This window comes from Pipistrellus hanaki, assembly GCF_964339955.1.
Source record: "Pipistrellus hanaki genome assembly, chromosome: 2".
Classification (NCBI taxonomy): domain Eukaryota; kingdom Metazoa; phylum Chordata; class Mammalia; order Chiroptera; family Vespertilionidae; genus Pipistrellus; species Pipistrellus hanaki.
In genome coordinates this window covers 108240868-108259122 of record NC_140504.1, presented here as the reverse complement: position 1 = coordinate 108259122, position 18255 = coordinate 108240868, and the positions used below count along the sequence as shown (strand labels likewise).

Below are 18255 nucleotides of genomic sequence, written 5' to 3'. Positions count from 1 at the left end.
AAACTAAACATCATCTCTTATTTTGCTTGTTGGAGCTTTTGTATACTGATAATAATATATTTAAATCTAGGAAACTTGGGTTTTCCAGCGACAGTTTTATATAAACAAACATCTAAACAATAGACATAACTTCAATTAATGATAAATATAACTCCACAAATTGATTTTTATAATCTCAATTTGGAAATTAAAAAATAAGAAGAATGTAGAGTTAAAAGATTCTCCTAGCGCCAAAACCGGTTTGGATCAGTGGATAGAGCGTCAGCCTGCTGACGGAAAGGTCCCAGGTTCGATTTGGGTCAACCTTGATTACGGACACATCCCCAGTGTGGGGTATGCAGGAGGCAGCTGATTGATGTTTTTCTCTCATTGATGTTTCTAACTTTCTATCTCTCTCCCTTCCTCTCTGTAAAAAATCAATTAAAAAATATATTATTTTCCTAGGGATTATGTACTTGAGTCAACTTGTAAGGTAAAACTTAATATCAATTTTACACCCCTTGGAGGATGTCCAACACCCCTCGCATAATCTGGGACTGCTGGCTCCTAACCACTCACTTGCCTGCCTACCTGATTACCCCTAACCCCTCTGCCTGCCTGCCTGATAGCCCCTAACCTCTCTGCCTGCCTGCCTGATCGCTCCTAACTGCCCTCTCCTCCTGCCTCATAGCCCCTAACTGCCTCTGCTTGCCTGGTCACCCCTAACTGCCCTCCCCTGCTGGCCTGATCTCACCCCAACTGCCCTCTCCTGCTGGCCTGATCTCAGCCCCAACTGCCCTCCCCTGCCAGTCTGATTTCACCCCTGCTCTCCCCTGCCAGCCTGATCACCCCTAACTGCCTCTGCCTGCCTGGTCACCCCTAACTGCCCTCTCCTGCTGGCCTGATCTCACCCCAACTGCCCTCTCCTGCTGGCCTGATCTCACCCCAACTGCCCTCTCCTGCTGGCCTGATCTCACCCCCAACTGCCCTCGCCTGCCAGCCTGATCACCCCTAACTGCCTCTGCCTGCCTGATCACCCCTAACTGTCCTCCCCTGCTGGCCTGATCTTGCCCCCAACTGCCCTCCTCTGCCAGCCAATTTGGTTCTGATTTGTCAGTTTCTATTCCAGTCAGCATCAAAATCTCCACCTCCTGGGCAGCCATTGGCTCCTCACAGTTGACCCAGATTTGGTTGATTGGTCAGTTTCTATGCCAGTCAGCATCTTGGCCTATCAATGGAAAAGGCAGAGCTAATCAGTGGAAGCCTGGAGAGAAATGGAGGCATGGATATTGGCCAGGCTGGGAAAGAGAGGCAAGTTCTGATCAAGGACTGCCACACAGGCTATGGATCAGACCCTGCCTCTCTCTCTGCAGGTCTCTCTCCGGGCCTGATCTTGCAGCACCCTAGGCAGTTAGTGCTGGGTTGGGGCTATGTCAGTGACTTCTGGTCTGGTTGAGCCTTCGGTGGTAACAGTTATGACCCTGGCTCTTTATTATATAGTAGAGGCCCAGTGCACAGGTAGGGGATGGCTGGCCTGACCTGATGAAGGCTCCAGATTGGGTTGGGGGTCCCTCTAGGGCAGGTGTCGGCAACCTGCGGCTCTTTTGAAGCATTGCTGTGGCTCCCAACAGCAAGGCTGATAACAGGGGCGGGGCGGGGCGGGGAGCTGTATCACTTACCTCCACCGCCTCTGGCGCTTCCGGTGCTCTGTGTGGCAGGTTGCTGGCGACTTAGCGTCGCTAGGCAACCACAGCGTCCCTGTCCTGGCCCAGCCTCCTCCCTCACATCACAGCGTGAGGGAAAAGAGAGGTACTGACAGAGGGGACACTGAAAAATAATAATAATAAAAAAGCAATAAAGAGAAAAAAGGGAGAAGGAAAAAGAAGACAGAGAGGACAGAGAGGACTGGAGAAAGAGAAAGAGAGGGCTTGCAGTGTGACTGTCACTGGGAGTCGGGCCTGTACAGTGAGTGGAAAGCATATATTCTGACCTGCTGCTCCACAACAAGGTCCGGTGGCTGTTCAGAAGTGAGGTGCTAAAACGCTTTGTCGTATGTTTGGAAGAAGTAAAAACTTTCCTGTCCAGCAAAGAGCTCACCTTTGCTGAGCTGGAACAACCAGAGTGGCTGGAAAAATTACATTTTATGGTAGACATGACAGCACATCTAAACACACTAAATACAACCCTTCAAGGGAAAGGAGGCACAGCCCTGCACATGCTGGAGGAGGTTTTGGCATTCGAGCACAAGTTGACAGTGTTTGTCAAAGATTTACAGAGAGGTACACTGTCTCACTTTCCCTCTTTGAGAGAGTTCAAACAAAATCATGATACGATAAATTTGGAATATTTGAAGTCTGCAATCACCACAATGCAAAGTTCGTTTGGGAAACGATTCTGTGAGTTCAGAGAGGAAAAACCACATTATCCTTTCCTGTCACTCCCCTGGCGATCAATCCATCCCTACTGAATATGACTGCATTTGCAGGTGTAAGTCAACCTGATCTTGAGATGGAACTGTCCGATATAGCCGACAAAGATATATGGGTGTCCAAGTTCAAATGCTTGACCGCTACTCTTGAGGATGTTGCCCGTCAGAAGGCCATTCTGGCTCAGAATCTTAAATGGAGTGATATTGAAAACCTTCCCAAACAGGACAAACTTATATTCGAAACATGGAATGCCATCCCCAACACTTATATAAACATAGAAAAAGTATGCATTTGGAGTCCTGTCGATCTTCGGCTCCACATATGTATGTGAGCAGGTCTTCTCCAACATGAATTATATTAAAAACAAACATCAATCACGCCTCACAGATGACAACTTGCAAGCCTGTGTGAAAATGAAGGTAACGTCTTACAGCCCTGATGTGCAGACACTGTGCACTGAGGTTCAGGAGCAAAAATCCCATTAACCAGGTAAATTAAATATTTTAATTAGCTATTAATTTGCAAAAATATATTTTGCATTGTTAAGTGAAAAAGTCCTTTTTTTTCTTCAGATTGACAGCTAACTGCACGATCCGGTATATAGCATTAAAGTAAGAAACAACATATGCAGTGTTATATTTGTTTTAAGTATCGCAATGGTTTTGCGGCTCCCAGGTTTTTTTTTTTCCTTTGGAAACGGGTCCAAGTGGCTCTTTATGTCTTAAAGGTTGCAGACCCCTGCTCTAGGGGGTAGGGCCGGCCAAGGGGAGGGGCCTCAGTCTTTCTGGTCTCTCGTCATCTGGTCATTCCACCGTTTTGGTTACTGGGCTTTTATTACATAGGATTAGGGATACATGATCAATAACTTCAAGGGATAGGAAGAGACCAAATAAACTGAAACATCAAAAATCATTGTATGAACCATAAAACATAATAAAGGACTAGAGATATTTACAAGATTCAGAGAAAAAAAATCTAGTATGAACCTTTTATTTTGACAAAACAAACTAATATAAATTTTACATTCTAAGCTCCCAAAGTTTCACTTATTTAAAAGACAAGGCATCCTGGACACCCCAATTTCAGTTATGAATAAAATAGTACCAGATTTTCAAGTTATATAAGCTGGTTGCATTTTATATACCATAAATGTGAAGAGAACTATGACATACATTCATTAGTTTCAAATGTACCCATAAAAGAACACACAGACATTCTTGAGTTTCCTAACTACACAGTTTCATATCAACAAACATCTAAGTAACTGACATAATTTCCATTAATTGTAAATACAACTTCACAGATATCAAATTACACAAATAATTTGCTCTGTATAATCTTAAATTGGAAATTGAAAAATAAGAGGAATTAGAGTTAAGTAGCTGAAAATGCTACATGAGCACACTGTGACAAGGAATGTACAAGTTTTCCCTCAGGAATGATTTTTAAAAATTTAAAGTCAATTTTATCAGAAAAGTTAAAATCTTTGTGAAAAGGAAGTTATATGAATTATCAGCTCAATCTCTAAAGATCTAGCAAATTACAGATTTTTGTGCAATTAATTAGTAACATACACATTTAAGAGCTTAATACTGATTGTTTAATAGAATATTGAGGTGGTTCTGAAGTGTCTATTCTTTATAGTTTACTTTAGCTTTACATGTCAATGAAAGATAAGATTCTCCAGTGGGAAGTTACAGCTTATTCTTCACTAGATATGGGTAATGCGCATAAGATTCAGAGCAAATAGTGGCTTTCACCTTCAAGGAATCTACTTTTAATTTATACAAAATTAGATTTTCACCCATATGTATGGAAAAAGTGCTTCTCAAATGTATATGGCCCCATTTCCATAATCCTAAAAAAATAAAGGCACATAAATGGATAATAGTTTATATTTTTTATGTGAATATTCTTCATTAATCTTTAAACAAATTCACTCTAGAGATGTGTGATAAACTTGTTACAAATTTCTATGACTTGGGGAAATTAAAGATCTAAGATCTCTCTAAAGACTGCAGTGGTATACAATTCATATATTGGTTCATTCACTCTGCAAGCCAACTCACCTCTTAATCTCTATAAGCTGCAGGTACTTGTTTCATCAATAATGAGACCAAAAAAACTAAAGAAGGACTTCTGGAATTAGTCTCCCAGGAAAGTTGTTTTGAATCTTGCTACAAATAGATTTAATTTGCTTGTGAGTTAAATTTTACAATTATAAAATATTCACACTAATGTATTTGAATGGAATGTAATTAAGAATCATGTGTAAGTTTTTAATTTTGATGACTGGTATTTTTCACTTACATGAAAAGAAATTCAATAGCCAGCAGTATTTAAATATAGAAATAGTGCAATCTCTTCTCTTTTCCCTTTTATAAAGTGCCATTCTTAACTGGGTAGAGTTACCATCCAGCTTCTCATTAACTTCACTGTATGTCTATTTAGATTCAAGGAAAAAATGAAAAATTGAAAGGATTTAGTATTTTAAATATTTGCACAATATTGCTACAAAGCATAAACTATGAGCATGTTTTACTAGTAAAACAAAAAGTGTACCTTAGATTGATTTAATAATTACTTGAGAGAAGCATAGGTTCACGTACTTATGCCAATTTTTGCTAATCATCTAAACCAGAAACAGTTCTGTAGGCAATTCAAATATAAGCATCATCAACTAGGATCATGTCAAATAGAAAGAATGGTTATATAACCCCAGAATAAAAACTTCAGCAAATTTAGACTTTTAGAATAGCAAAACAAGTCAGTGAGAATCGGAACCACACGCAATATTTTACTTAAAAGTACCGTAGGTTGTTCAAGGTATTTTCTTTAAATAAAAATTTGGATAGTTATTAGTAATGCACCTTAATACTAAGTGCAGTATGATAGTTAAGAGGAAAACATACTGCAGATTAACTAAAAGTGAATGTTGTTTATTTCTTTAGTTCAGTGATGAAAGCTGAAATTGCTTTTCAAAAACAGGTGAACACTTACAATACAAAAGGATTCCCATTTTTATTCATTTTCTAATTAGAATCTTTGCATTTCAACTCTTACCTGGACCTTTGTAAAAATCTTAAAAAGCAAATGTAATTAGTTTTTGTTCAAACTTAACAAATGTTACCAGTTTCATTACAATTTGCATATTTTGTTTTTGGAAGAGAAACCACTTTTAACAATCATGAACGAGCAATATTCCTCACTTAGCATGGCATCCAATAATGGTCAAATCAAAGAAACCCTCAGTCATCAATTCTGTACCTCCAATTTAGATACATCTATAGTCTTTACAAACAGGGACTGGAGGGCAGAGGAATGGCATGGAGAAAAGAAGCCTAGGGCAAGGTTTGATGAATCATTTGGAAAGCCACCTCACTCAGAATAGTAGGCAGGCGAAACTCCCCTCCTTCTGCCCTCCCCCACTCCAACCCCCAAAGCAAGAATGCCTGATTTAGCCTGTCTTTTCTGGTCTCATCTACTCGCCTGCCTCTAGTATTGTAGTTCAGACAAATAACTCTTAGAATTTTCTAAAAAATTATTTTTACCCAAATACATTGGACTTCGGTCTCAATTTGAATGAGGGTAAGTGGCCTTTAAGAGATCGATCCTCTTCTTCTTGCTCCCCCTCTTCCAGGGGCTGCTCCGGATCTCTGAAAAAGGGTGTGGTGTGGATGATCTGGGTTCTGAAGTGGATTTTGTTGAGTCTGGGTTTTATTCGCCCACTAGAGCTGCCAGAGGCTTTGCGACCTGGGTCCTTTGCTTTGCCTCCTGCCGATCCCTCAGCCAGGTGGTGGTGGTGGTGGTGGTGGTGGTGGTGGTGGTGGTGATGATCCCCTCCATCCTCCAGGACATGCGAGAGTTTGTAGGTGATGAGGTGCGAAGGAAGCACTTTTGAAAGCCTCCAGCGCCCACCCCCGCTGCCTGTGGCACTTTCACCATCGTCCTCGTCCAGGGCTCCCACCAGGTTCTTGATCTCCTCGGCGATGCTCTGACTCAGATACTGCGAGGCCTTCTTCCCACTGTAGTCCCTCACGTCCACGTCTGCGTCGTAGGCCCCCACCAGCAACTTCACCACCTCCACGTGCCCATGCATGGCTGCCAAGTGCAGGGCGGTGTAGCCTCCACTCGTCTTGGCGTTGATGTTCACTGGCAGCTGGTGTTTGTTGGCGAAATTGACTAACATGGCCAGGAGCTCCTGTCGGCCGTGCTTGGCTGCCCAGTGCAGGCAAGTGAAGCCGGTGATGAAGTCCCGCTTGGTCAGCAGGCCAGGCTCACAGGTGAGCAGCGCTTCTAGGCTGTCCCACTTGCCGTCCGAGGCGGAGAGCATCCAGGCGTGTTCTAAAGGGTCCAGCGTCACCGAGGCCCCGCTGCTCATCTCCTCCTCGGCCGACGAGGAAGCAACGGAAGCGCTGTCCGAGTCGCCCCCGCCTTTGCCGCGTCCTCCCCCAGAGCAGCTCCTCTTCAGCTGCGGGGAGTTACCCATCACAAGGTCCCGGAGGTTCTGGCGAGTAGACCTGGGGGTGGTGGTTCCCCCGGGAGAGCTCCCTCCGTCCGCCTCCTCGCAGACCTGGGGCTGGGGTTCCAGGTCCTCGCTGGGCTCGGGGGTTGGTGCTCGGGCCGGAGGCTGCGCGCCGCGCCGCGAGTTCTTTCTCCGGGCCCCGCCGTGCAGGGGCGGCCCAAGCGCGGCGGAGGAAGACTCTTCATCGCCGGCCTCACTGCGCAGACCCGGGGACGACCCCTCAGGGCACAAGCCGCTCTCCCGGCTCTTGGCCGGGTTGTCCGACTCCTCGGGGTCACCGCCTCCGTGGGGCTCGGGCTCTGCAGTCACCGAAATGCGGGGCAGGTCCCGAGGGGGCGCGGCCTTGGGTGACTGTGGGCCTTCGCAGAACCTCCTTTTGAGGTGTACATACTTGGAGCCGTCGGCGGGGTCGGTGCGCACAGTGGCCACGGCATTGACCAGCTCCTTGAAGTGGGCGCGCCGCTCGGGCTCGCCGCCCAGGGCACCCCTGAAGTGCTGCACCAGCTCGGCGTGCCGGGCCCGGCCCCCGCGCTCCGCGAGGAAGCGCAGCACCGCCTCGGCGCCGAGCTCCGCCGGGCCCTCCATCCGGGACCGCGCTGCTCGCTTGGCTGCGGGCGGCGGCGGGAGGCTCAGCCCGGCCCCATCGCGGTGCGCTCCCAGGTGCGGGCTCCGCGAACCCCCAGCCGCCGCTCTGCGGCGGGAGACGCCCCACTAGCTCACAGGGCCGCGCCCCGCGCGAACACGCCTCCGCCGGCGCCGCCCCGTCCCGCCCACTTCCGGTCCCCCCGCGGCCGCAATCTCGGCTCCCGCCGACCGCCCGCGGACACGGCCCGGGCCCGCCCACTTCCGGCCCTTGCGCGGGAGTGCCTCGGTCCGCCGCCGGCTGAGCAGTCCTGGCCGCATCCCCTCTCCCTTCCGGCCAGGGTCCTGCAGCCACTGGCCCCGCACTGACTCGTCCCGCCACACGTCGAGGGACTCCCCTGTGAGAGGCTCGCTCGCGCTCGCGTCACTGAGGCCGCCGGCTTGGCCCCGCCCCTCCCTGTGGCGCCGCCTCCGGCCCGCGCCCCGCGTCCCGAGCCCTTCCCGGACCCCCGCTCCCTCCGCCGACGCTGCTCCGGTGGTGGCCAGGCCGCCGCTCCGCCCGCCCTCGGCTCGCTTCGCCCTGCTCCCGCCGGCACCATGAGCTCTGAGGAGGCGCGGCACCTGGTGAGTCCAGGCGACCCCCGGGGCCGGGCTCCCAGGGTCTCCGCCTCGCTGTTCCCGGGGTCCCAACGTAACTTCCTCCCGCACGTCCGGTCGGGCGGCGGTGGGTCCCACCCTCCGGGTCCTGGGTCCTTGCGGGCTCCGTGGTCCCCTTGTAGGAGGAACCGGACCCTCTTACCCCCTTGGTCCGCGGGCGTCGGCGGGTGGCCCGCATGGCCCGCATCCGGCGCGCGAGGTGCCCCAGCCCTCCGCGCTGGGCGGAGCGCTCAACTTTTTGCAGGGCTTCCCGCCTTCGCCGAAAGTTAAATGGGAAACAGTGATTGTGGGTCCCTGTGTTTATAACGGTTTTGGGCGATCTTCTGCAGTCTTGGCCTTTCCCTGACTCGACACTCGGCGTCTCGGCGTCCGGCGCGCGAACCTCCTCCTGGTCCTCCGCTAAAATTCGATTCCTCCACCCGCTTTTGGGGGGGCCTTGGGACCCTCGTGCATTAAAAGACGGGTGACTGAGCTGTCCGGGGTTTTATACCTTTCAAACCAGTTACATGTTTTTATCTCATTTGAAGCCAGCAAGCTATCATTTGCTTTTTCCACACTTGCTCCCTTGTGAGTGTAGGTTGTTTTTCAGAGGCTACGTGATGTGGACCTCACCGTCCCTCACCGATGGAATGTGTCTCTGTGCACACTTGTGTAAATTTTTTATTTTAATTTCTAGTACTACAAATATCAATGGTTGTAATCCCGGCAAACAAAAGCTCTATGGGGGGCCTGAGACCAAAAAGTTTGAGACTGGTCTAAGCAGTGTCTAGAGTCAGAAGGTTCCATTTGTAGGAACAGTTTACCGACTGCAGCCTGAGAGGTTAGGTGATGAGTCCAAGATACACAGCGTTTCTGTGACAGAGCCCCCACAGCCCTGATTCCGCCAGGTCTCCTCCTCTATGATGTACTTAGAGAAGTCTCGGTTTTTCCATCTGAACTGCCTTGTTACTTGAAGTGGCTGTGTTTGTGTGTATGTGTGGGTGAGAAAAACGTATTTAATAAACTTTGGTGCGTAATCTTCAGAATTAAACTTCTGAAGCAAGTGCTTCATTTAATTGGTGTTGGATTTCTTGTCAACTGCACTTATTTTGCAGTTCAATAGTAAGGCTACCTTTATGTATTTTCTAATTAAACTTTTCATTTTGAGACAGTTGTAGATTTACATGCCATAGAGATTCCTGTACCCTTTATTTAGCTTTATTCAATAATAACATTTGCAAAACCATTGTACAAGATCACAACCAGGACATTGATTGTTAACATAGAGAACTTTACACTCCAGAACGATCCCTTTTATACTCATACCCACTTCATTTCCACTCCACCTCCTTAATCTCCAACAATCACTCATTTGTTATTCCTTCCTATAATTTTGTCATTTCATGACTATTATTTAAAGAGTCACACAATGTTCAACCTTTTGGGATTGGACTTTTTTCACTCAGCAAAATTCTCTAGAGATTCATCTAGGTTGTTGCATGTTTCATTAGTTCTTTTTAATTGCTGAGTAGTATTCTATGGTATGGATGTAGCACATTTGAAGGACATCTGGGTTGTTTCCATTGTTGGGCTATTAATGAATAAAGTTGCTATAAAATTGATGTACAGTAACATGTAATGTAAAATAATGAACAACACATAAGACTTCAGTATTCTGGGATAATTTCCCAGGAGTACAGTTACAGGGTCCCCTAGTAGCTGTGTGTAAAGATTTATAAGAAATTGCTAAACTTTTCCAGAATTTTTGCACATTTTCCATTCCTACCAGCAATGTATGAGAGATCAGATTCTCCACATCCTCACCAGCATTTGGAGTTCCTATCTTTTATTTAGGCATCTGATAGGTATATAGTGATTTATTGTGGTTTTAATTTGTTTCCATGATGGCTAATTATGTGAAACATCTTTTCATGGTTTATTTGCCATCTGCATATTCTCTTCGGTGAAAGTCTTTTGTCCATTTTCTAATTGGATTTTTTAAATAGTTGGTTTTAGAGTTTTGTTTTGTTTTGTTTTGTTTTTAGTATAGTCCTTCCTTGATATGTGATTTGCAAATGTTTTAGTCTGTAGTTTTTTTCTTCTTATTAAACAAACATTTTTAATTTTTATAAACCATTTTCATTTTTCTTCTTATGGATTGTACGGTTGTGGATTTTTTTTTTTTTTTTTTTTTTTTTTTTTTTTTACAGAGAGGAAAGGAGAGGGAGAGAGTCAGAAACATCAATCTGCCTCCTGTACACCTCTACTGGGGATGTGCCCGCAACCAAGGTACATGCCCTTGACCGGAATTGAACCTGGGACTCTTGAGTCCGCAAGCCAATGCTCTATCCACTGAGCCAAATCGATTAGGGCATGGATTGTACTTTTATTAAGTCTAAGAATTATTTGCTTAACCCTAGATCCCAAAAGTATTTCGTTATTTTTTCTTCTAAAAGTTTTCCAGTCTATGTGTTGCATTTAAGCCCATGACCCATTTTGAATTAAATTTTATATAAGGTTTGAGTCTTAGATTGAGGATCATTGTTTTGCCATGCTCCATCACCATTTGTCAAAAAGGCTGCCTGTCTTCTATTGAATTGCTTTTGCACTTTTATCAGAAATGAGTTGAGCATATTTGTGTGTATCTATTTCTGTTTTTTCTAATATTACAGTCTTGATTCCTATAACTTAATAAGTCTTGAAATAAAATAGACTGATTCTTCTCACTTAATTCTATTTTTCAAATTTTTTTGGCTATTCTAGTTCTTTTGTCTTTAATTATAAATTTTAGATTAGTCTAAATAATTTTGCTGGCATTTTTATAGGAATGACATTAAATCTGTGTATCATTTTAGGGAGAATTTATATCTCTACTATGTTGAGTCTTCCACCTTATGAGCATAATATTTCTCCCCATTATTTCATATTCTTCAATTTCTTTCATCAGCATTATATACAAGCTTTGCATATGTTTTGTTACAATACTTCCCATTTTCCTAGTACATATGTTCCAAGATCCCTATATATGCTGTTTTTTCCTCTACACCATTTCCACCTAAAAAAGGAAGCATTTTATGGCTTTTCCTTGGCATAGTCAAATTGCCAGCATCACTACTCTTTAGTTTTGGGGTTATTATTAAAATAAGGTTTACTGAACACAAGTACTGCAATAATGTTAATCTGATAACTGAGATGCTACTAAGTAACAGGTGGGAAGCTTATACAGTGTAGAAACGCTGGACATAGGGATGTCTCTCTCTTGGAGATGGAGCAGGATGGTGTGAGATTTCATAATGTTACTCAAAACAGCATGCAATGTAAAACTTATTATTACTGAAATTTTCCATTTAATATTTTCAAACTGGTTAATCATGGAAACTGAAAGTATGGAGAGAATAGATAAGCAGGGGACTACTGTATATCTATTTGATTTTTTTTTAAAGCAGTTGTAAACTGTATATACTCAATATTAAAATAATATGAGATGCCTTTCAATTGTATGTAGCAATCATAAAGAAAATAGCTTTAAATTTTCCTTTAATGTATGTATACTAGAGGCCCAGTGCACAAATTCGGGCATGGATGGGGTCGGCTGGCCTGGCCCCAATTGGGGCAGATCAGGGCTGGGCCTGTTGGGAGGAAGAGATGGTGGAGGTTGGCTGGCCAGCCCACCCCAATCAGGGTGATCAGGGCCTGGCAGACTGAGGGGAGGATCTTTAAATGAATTGCTGGCAGGCCCTGCCCCTGTTTGGGGGGGGTGAGTGGGGGTGGGGCTGGCCATAGGGAAGTGCCATGGGTGGTTGGCTGGCCGGCCCTGGGGGTGGGGCCAGGCCCTGCTCCTGTTGGAGTGGGAGAGTCTGGTAGTGAGCAGTACTTATTAAAGGATATTTAAAATTAAAGGGAACTCTAGGCGTTTTTTTATTTCTTGGTTCATATTTTTACCTTTTTAGTGGTCTAATACAGCGTTTTTCAACTGCTGTTCCGCGGCACTGTGCCGTAGGTGCAGACAAGACAAGAATTTTATAATTTTTCACTATTTTGTTTACTTAATATTTCATAATAAAGTAATTATAAAATACTTTCTTTGTGTTTATTTGATTCCTATTCAAGAGAATTACTTTATATATAGTCAATATAGGTACAGAGTTAAATTTTTTAACATTTTCTAATGGTGGTGTGCCTCGTGATTTTTTTCATGAAACAAGTGTGCCTTTGCCCAAAAAAGGTTGAAAAACACTGGTCTAATACAAACATTAAAATATTCAAGATGCATTTTTATATGGATTTATATGGGTAAGTGAATGCTACCAAATGCTAAAGTGCATTCACTATGGCAAGAATTGCAGTGCTTGCCATATTACATACTAGAGGCTTGGTGCACAAATTCATGCACCAGTGGGGTCCCTTGGCCTGGCCTGTGGGATCGGCCAAATATGACTCTCTGACATCTAAGAGGTACTGGATTACAAGAGGGTGCAGGCCAGGCTGGGGAGGGATGCAAGGGGTTGGCCAGCTGGGGAGGGATCGAGGGAGGGTTCCAGGGAGTGTCTGGCCCATCTTGCTTAACCTCAATTGGCCAGACCTCAGCAACAAGCTGAGCATCTGCCCCCTGGTTGTCAGTGCATTTGATCGAGAGCAGTTGAGTGGCCTTAGCATATCATTAGCATAATGGAGGTCCATTGCACGAAGATTTGTGCAATAGGCCTTCCTTCCCCTGGCTGCTGGCACTGGTTTTCTTCTGGCACCCGGGACCCCGGCCTTCACTCTGGCCACAGCGGAGAAGCCAAGTCTCTTCAGTTTTCAGTCTTCAGTCTTTGCTTGGGCCAGAGCCTTCAGTCTTTGCTTCCTGCTTACATATACAAATTAACCCGCCATTTTTCTTGGGGTAATTTGCATACTCCAGGGGGTCTTCAAACTACGGCCCGCGGGCCACATGCGGCCCGCAGAGGAGTCTGATCCGGCCCGCCAGGTTTTTTGGGCAGTGAGCGCAGTCGAGGTGTTACAGTAGGAATTAGTAGTTCATATAGTCCGGCCCTCCAGCTCTCTGAGGGACCGTGATCTGGCCCCCACTTTAAAAAGTTTGAGGACCCCTGGCACACTCACTTTGATTGGCTAGTGGGTGTTGCGGAGGTATGGTTAATTTTGCATATTTCTTTTATTAGTGTAGGTTACCCTTTGATTAAATGGACACTTAGCATATTAGGCTTTTATTATATAGTACTAGAGGCCCAGTACATGAAATTTGTGCACTGTGGAAGGAGTGTCCCTCAGCCCAGCCTGCACCCTCTCCAATTTGGGATCCCTCGGTGGATGTTCGACTGCCGGTTTAGGGTATCGGCCTAAACCGGCAGTTGGACATCCTTTTCATAATCCAGTACTGCTGGCTCCTAACCACTCGGCTGCCTGCCTGCCTGCCTGCCTGATTGCCCCTAGCTGCTTTTGCCTGCCAGCCTGATCTCCCCTTGACTGCTCTCCCCTGCAGGCCTGCCCCCCCACCCCCCTCCCAACTGCTCTCCCTTGCAGTACTGGTCGCCCAACTGCCCTTTCCTGCTAGCTGTTTTGTGGCAGCCATCTTTTGACGATGTGTGGGTGGCCATCTTGTAATGACGTGAGAGCGTTGCATGAGGGCATGACACCACTTAGGCTTTTATTATATATGATATCCTCCCAACCCGATGAGTTGAGTAATGTCTCCATTTGGGGAGAGAGGGGAATTAACATTCTCTTATTTTGTTCATGTTGTCATTGTACCTCCTGCCCTCATGCCCTCATCTGTGGTTTTGGCAGTTACTTACTGTACTAGCAGTTTTTATCTGTTGCCATCCATAAATAGTTAATTCTAATAGCCTTCTTAAGCCATGCTTTAAAATATATATATATATATATATATTATTGATTTTTTTTTACAGAAAGGAAGGGAGAGGGATAGAGAGTTAGAAACACCGATGAGAGAGAAACATCAATCAGTTGCCTTCTGCACACCCCACACTGGGGATGTGCCTGCAAGCAAGGTACATGCTCTTGATTGGAATCGAACCTGGGACCTTTCAGTCCATAGGCCAGTGCTCTATCCACTGAGCCAAACCAGTCAGAGCAAGCCATACTTTTATTAATTCTAGGACTGGGGTCAGCAAACTGCGGCTTGCGAGCCACATGTGGTTCTTTGGCCCCTAGAGTGTGGCTCGTCCACAAAATACCACGGCCTGGACAAGTCTGTTTTGAAGAAATGGCATTAGAAGAAGTTTAAGTTTAAAAAATTTGACTCACAAAAGAAATTTCAATCCTTGTACTGTTGATATTTGGCTCTGTTGACTAATGAGTTTGTCCACCACTGTTCTAGTAGTGCTCTGTTTTGGCAGAATCTATATGCTACTGGTCATATAGTAACAGAGATTTTGTTGTTTAGAAAAGAATTAAAATTTACAGTTTCCACATAGTGAAAGCCAAAATACTGCATTGTAATTTGAACAATTGGAGAAAATATTTTAATCTCATTTTGTATTTGCATATTTTGCTGTATATTTTCTTTTTTATTACTGCTTATGAAATAATACATATATTGTCTTAATCATGTTGCTATTCTCAGTCCAAGTTTTTGTTAGCTATTACTTTACCATCTATTGATTACTTTTAGTTAGAAAATTTTGTATGTCTTTATGAGTTAACCTTTTTTAATGAGGTATAATTTACATACATTGAAATTTATTCTTTTTTAGTATAAAGTTTTATGAGGTTTGGTGAATATATACAATTGTGTAACTGTAACTGCAAACATGTAGAATAGTTCCATCACTCTGCTTCCCCCAAATTCTTTTGTGCTTCTTTGTAGTCTCTCTCTTAATCTCTGACAATCACTGATCAGTTTTGTGTTCCTGTCTTTACCAGAATTTCATATGTATAAATTATTATATTGAGTTTCATCAATGTGTTGTATGTTCCTTCTTATTGTTGACTAGTATTTCATTGTATAGTTGTGCCACAATTTATTTTGTTCATGCTTTCTCCATTGAAAAACATTTGGGCTGTTAGCAATTTTTAAGAGTTATGAGTAAAGTTAACAGTATATATTCACATGTAGGTTTTCATGTGAATATAAGTTTGCATTTCACTTGGGTTGATATGTAGGAGTAGGATTACTGAGTGTGTGTTTAACTAACTTAAGAAACTGCCAAATTCTTGCAAATGTTTGTTCCTATTTGCATTCCCACCAGTAACAAATGAGAGTTCCTGTTGTCTGCATCCTTGCAGTATTGTCAATTTTAAAAAAGTAATTCTGATATATTGTGATATCTCATGATTTAATTTTCATTTATCTAATGACTAATGGTATCGAGCATCTTGCCATCCTATATCCTTGGTGAATTGTCTGTTTAAATCATTTCCCATTTAAAAAAATTAAGTTATTGTCTAATTATTATGGAGTTATACAAGTTTTTAAGTATATATATATCATATAAGTCCTTTATGAAATAAATTATTTACCAATGTTTTATCCAAGTACGTGACTTATTTTTTTAATTCTCTTAACCGTATGCTTTGAAGAGCAGAAGATTTTAGTTTATTAGGCACAATTTAGCTTTTTTTCTTTATGGATCATGCTTTTGATGTTATAGTAAGAAATCTTTACTTAATGTAAGGCCACAAAGATTTTGTTTATACCTTCTGTTAGGTCTGTGATTCATATGGTACAAGGTATGAAATGTGAATTGAGGATCATTTTTTTTTTTTTTTTTTTTGCATATTAGAGTCCAATTGTTCCAGCACCATTAAAAAAAAAAGACAAAAAAAAAAAAAAAAAAGACTGTCCTTTCTCCCTTAAATTACATTTGCACCTTGTTGAAAATTCTTGCCCTCCCTACCCTCTAACACCCTACACACACACATACACAATCAATCTCTCTCTCCCTCTCTCTCCCTCTCATATCACTCTTTTCCTGGAGACATGGTTGTTGACAACATTGCCACTTCCAGATCATTTTTCTCTCCCTTAATACTCCCAATTTTGACTCTCACTTAACTATAACACTATATACCAGGGGTCTTCAAACTACGGCCCGCGGGCCACATGCGGCCCGCAGAGGAGTCTGATCCGGCCCGCCAGGTTTTTTGGGCAGTGAGCGCAGCCGAGGTGTTACAGTAGGAATTAGTAGTTCATATAGTCCGGCCCTCCAGCTCTCTGAGGGACCGTGATCTGGCCCCCACTTTAAAAAGTTTGAGGACCCCTGCTATATACTCACCACCTTTCTTTGTTCAGTCATCTCTGAAACCTCACCTCCCTCTATGCTTGACAGTGTTGTTATTAGCTCTCTGTAATTCTCTAACATTAGACCTGACATAATTATAGGTGATTTCAATATTCACATAGATTATCCTTTCAATAATCTGCCTTTCAGTTTTGACCTCCTCTCCTAAAATACCTTGTGTTCTCTATCTGTAGCATCTCCTTGTTGTAGTTTAAAACTTGACCTTGTCATTTCCCAATAACTGCAATCCCTCCTAATCTCATTTTCAGGCATTTCATTCTGACCATACTTTCTACTTTGCCTGTTTGTTTACTCCCTCAGGTAACTCCAAGTCCCATAATTATTTGATCTAATCTGTTGAACCTTTCCCCTTTCCCTCATATCCTTCAAGCCTTCTTTTTCCTTTTTGTAGCATGTATAATTATTTTCTTGACATCTCAGTTTCATCTTTTGCTCCTTCATTCTTCCCTGGCAAAACCCCACACACACTTAAACTGTCCCAGGACTCTGCTCTTGTATCCTCACTGCTGATTATGATGGGGGAAATAATGCTGGTGGTTTTACTCTAATATCATGATCACTAAGTAAACTTAAGAGAGTTCCTAAAAATGGAACTGCATTTTCCTCATTCATTCACCCTCTCATTCTTCTTGATAAAGGATGAGCAGACATTTAAAGTGTTAAATAGCAACTATTTTCAATGCTGTGAGCCACAAAGCCTCTGTCACAATTATGCAATGCCATTGTTTTTTGAAAGCAACCACACATGGTAAGTAAAGGAATGGTCCTGGCACATTCTTCATTCCTCCCTAACGGACTTTTTAAAAATATATATATTTTTATTGATTTTATACAGAGAGGAAGGGAGAGAGAGAGAGAGTTAGAAACATTGGTGAGAGTGAGTCATCCATCAGCTGCCTTTTGCACACCCACTACTGGGGATATGCCTGCAACCAAGGTACATGCCCTTGACCAGAATCGAACCAGGGACCCTTCTGTCCCCAAGCCGATGCTCTATCCATTGAGCCAAACCGGTCTCGGCCGGACTTTTTTTTTTTTTTTTTTTTTTTTTTTTTTTAACCTGTCTTCCAGGACTCCACACTTTTCTGGATTTCTTTCACCCTCCTTCTTAGCCATTTGGACTGGTTGCTCCTCAGATCTCCAACTTTTAATGTTGGAGAACCCCCACCCAGGGCTCAATTCTGTGATCCCTTCTCTTTTTTGAATACCTTCAATCCCTGGGTGATTTCGTCGCACTCCACAGCTTTAAGTACTAGCTATATATTGATGACTTCAGAATTGTTTTCTTCAGTCCAGATATCTTTGTACTCTCAACTTGGTTATCCAACTACATACTCAGTACCTTCACTTTAGTATCTAATAGGCATCTAAAATTTAACATGTTCTAAAGAGAGTTCCTGATCTTCCCCTATCCTCTTTCTCCTACAGTCTTTCCAGTTTTAGTAAATGGAAGCTCCCTCCTCCTTATTGTTCAAACCAAAAACTTTAGAACCATTCTCTATATCTCCTCACATTCCACATTGAGCCCTCAGCAAGTTCTGTTGGTTCTGCCTTCAATAAGGTGACCAGATTTTAACATTGATAAAGCGGGACACCATTGACCGGGAAGAGGTGGGGGGGAGTTCTTTATTAAAAATTTGGTCTACATGGAGCAACAAAAATTTTCATAGAACACAAAAATAGTATTGTAATACATTTTTTAAAATTTCAACATAAGTACAATTTACAAATATAATAAATTTTTTAAAATTATGTATAGTATTATTTTATTCTTTGGCATATTTCTCATTTGAGTGAATTCTAACTGATCAACAGTGAGAACTTCAATAAGCGGTTCTTG

At 43.3% G+C, this 18255-nt stretch overlaps 2 protein-coding genes across 3 annotated transcripts in view; one reads left to right on the top strand and one right to left on the bottom strand.

The window, feature by feature from the left end:
- Positions 1-2802: 2802 nt before the first annotated feature.
- Positions 2803-7723, bottom strand: SOWAHC (sosondowah ankyrin repeat domain family member C). The gene has a single exon (XM_084872473.1). It carries the CDS (start codon positions 7516-7518, stop codon positions 5956-5958), a length of 1563 nt encoding a protein of 520 aa, XP_084728599.1. The 5' UTR covers positions 7519-7723; the 3' UTR covers positions 2803-5955.
- A 63-nt stretch (positions 7724-7786) lies between these two features.
- Positions 7787-18255, top strand: part of SEPTIN10 (septin 10) — a 64586-nt gene continuing 54117 nt past the window's right edge. For both annotated transcript variants that reach the window (XM_084872484.1, XM_084872485.1), the window contains exon 1: positions 7787-8139. In XM_084872484.1, the coding sequence (XP_084728610.1) occupies positions 8113-8139 (27 nt within the window). In that variant the 5' untranslated portion in view covers positions 7787-8112. The remainder of the gene's footprint in view (positions 8140-18255) is intronic.

Excerpts from the sequence above, each read along its gene's own strand:
- SOWAHC (XM_084872473.1), bottom strand. The coding sequence starts at position 7,518 with ATGGAGGGCCCGGCGGAGCTCGGCGCCGAGGCGGTGCTGCGCTTCCTC.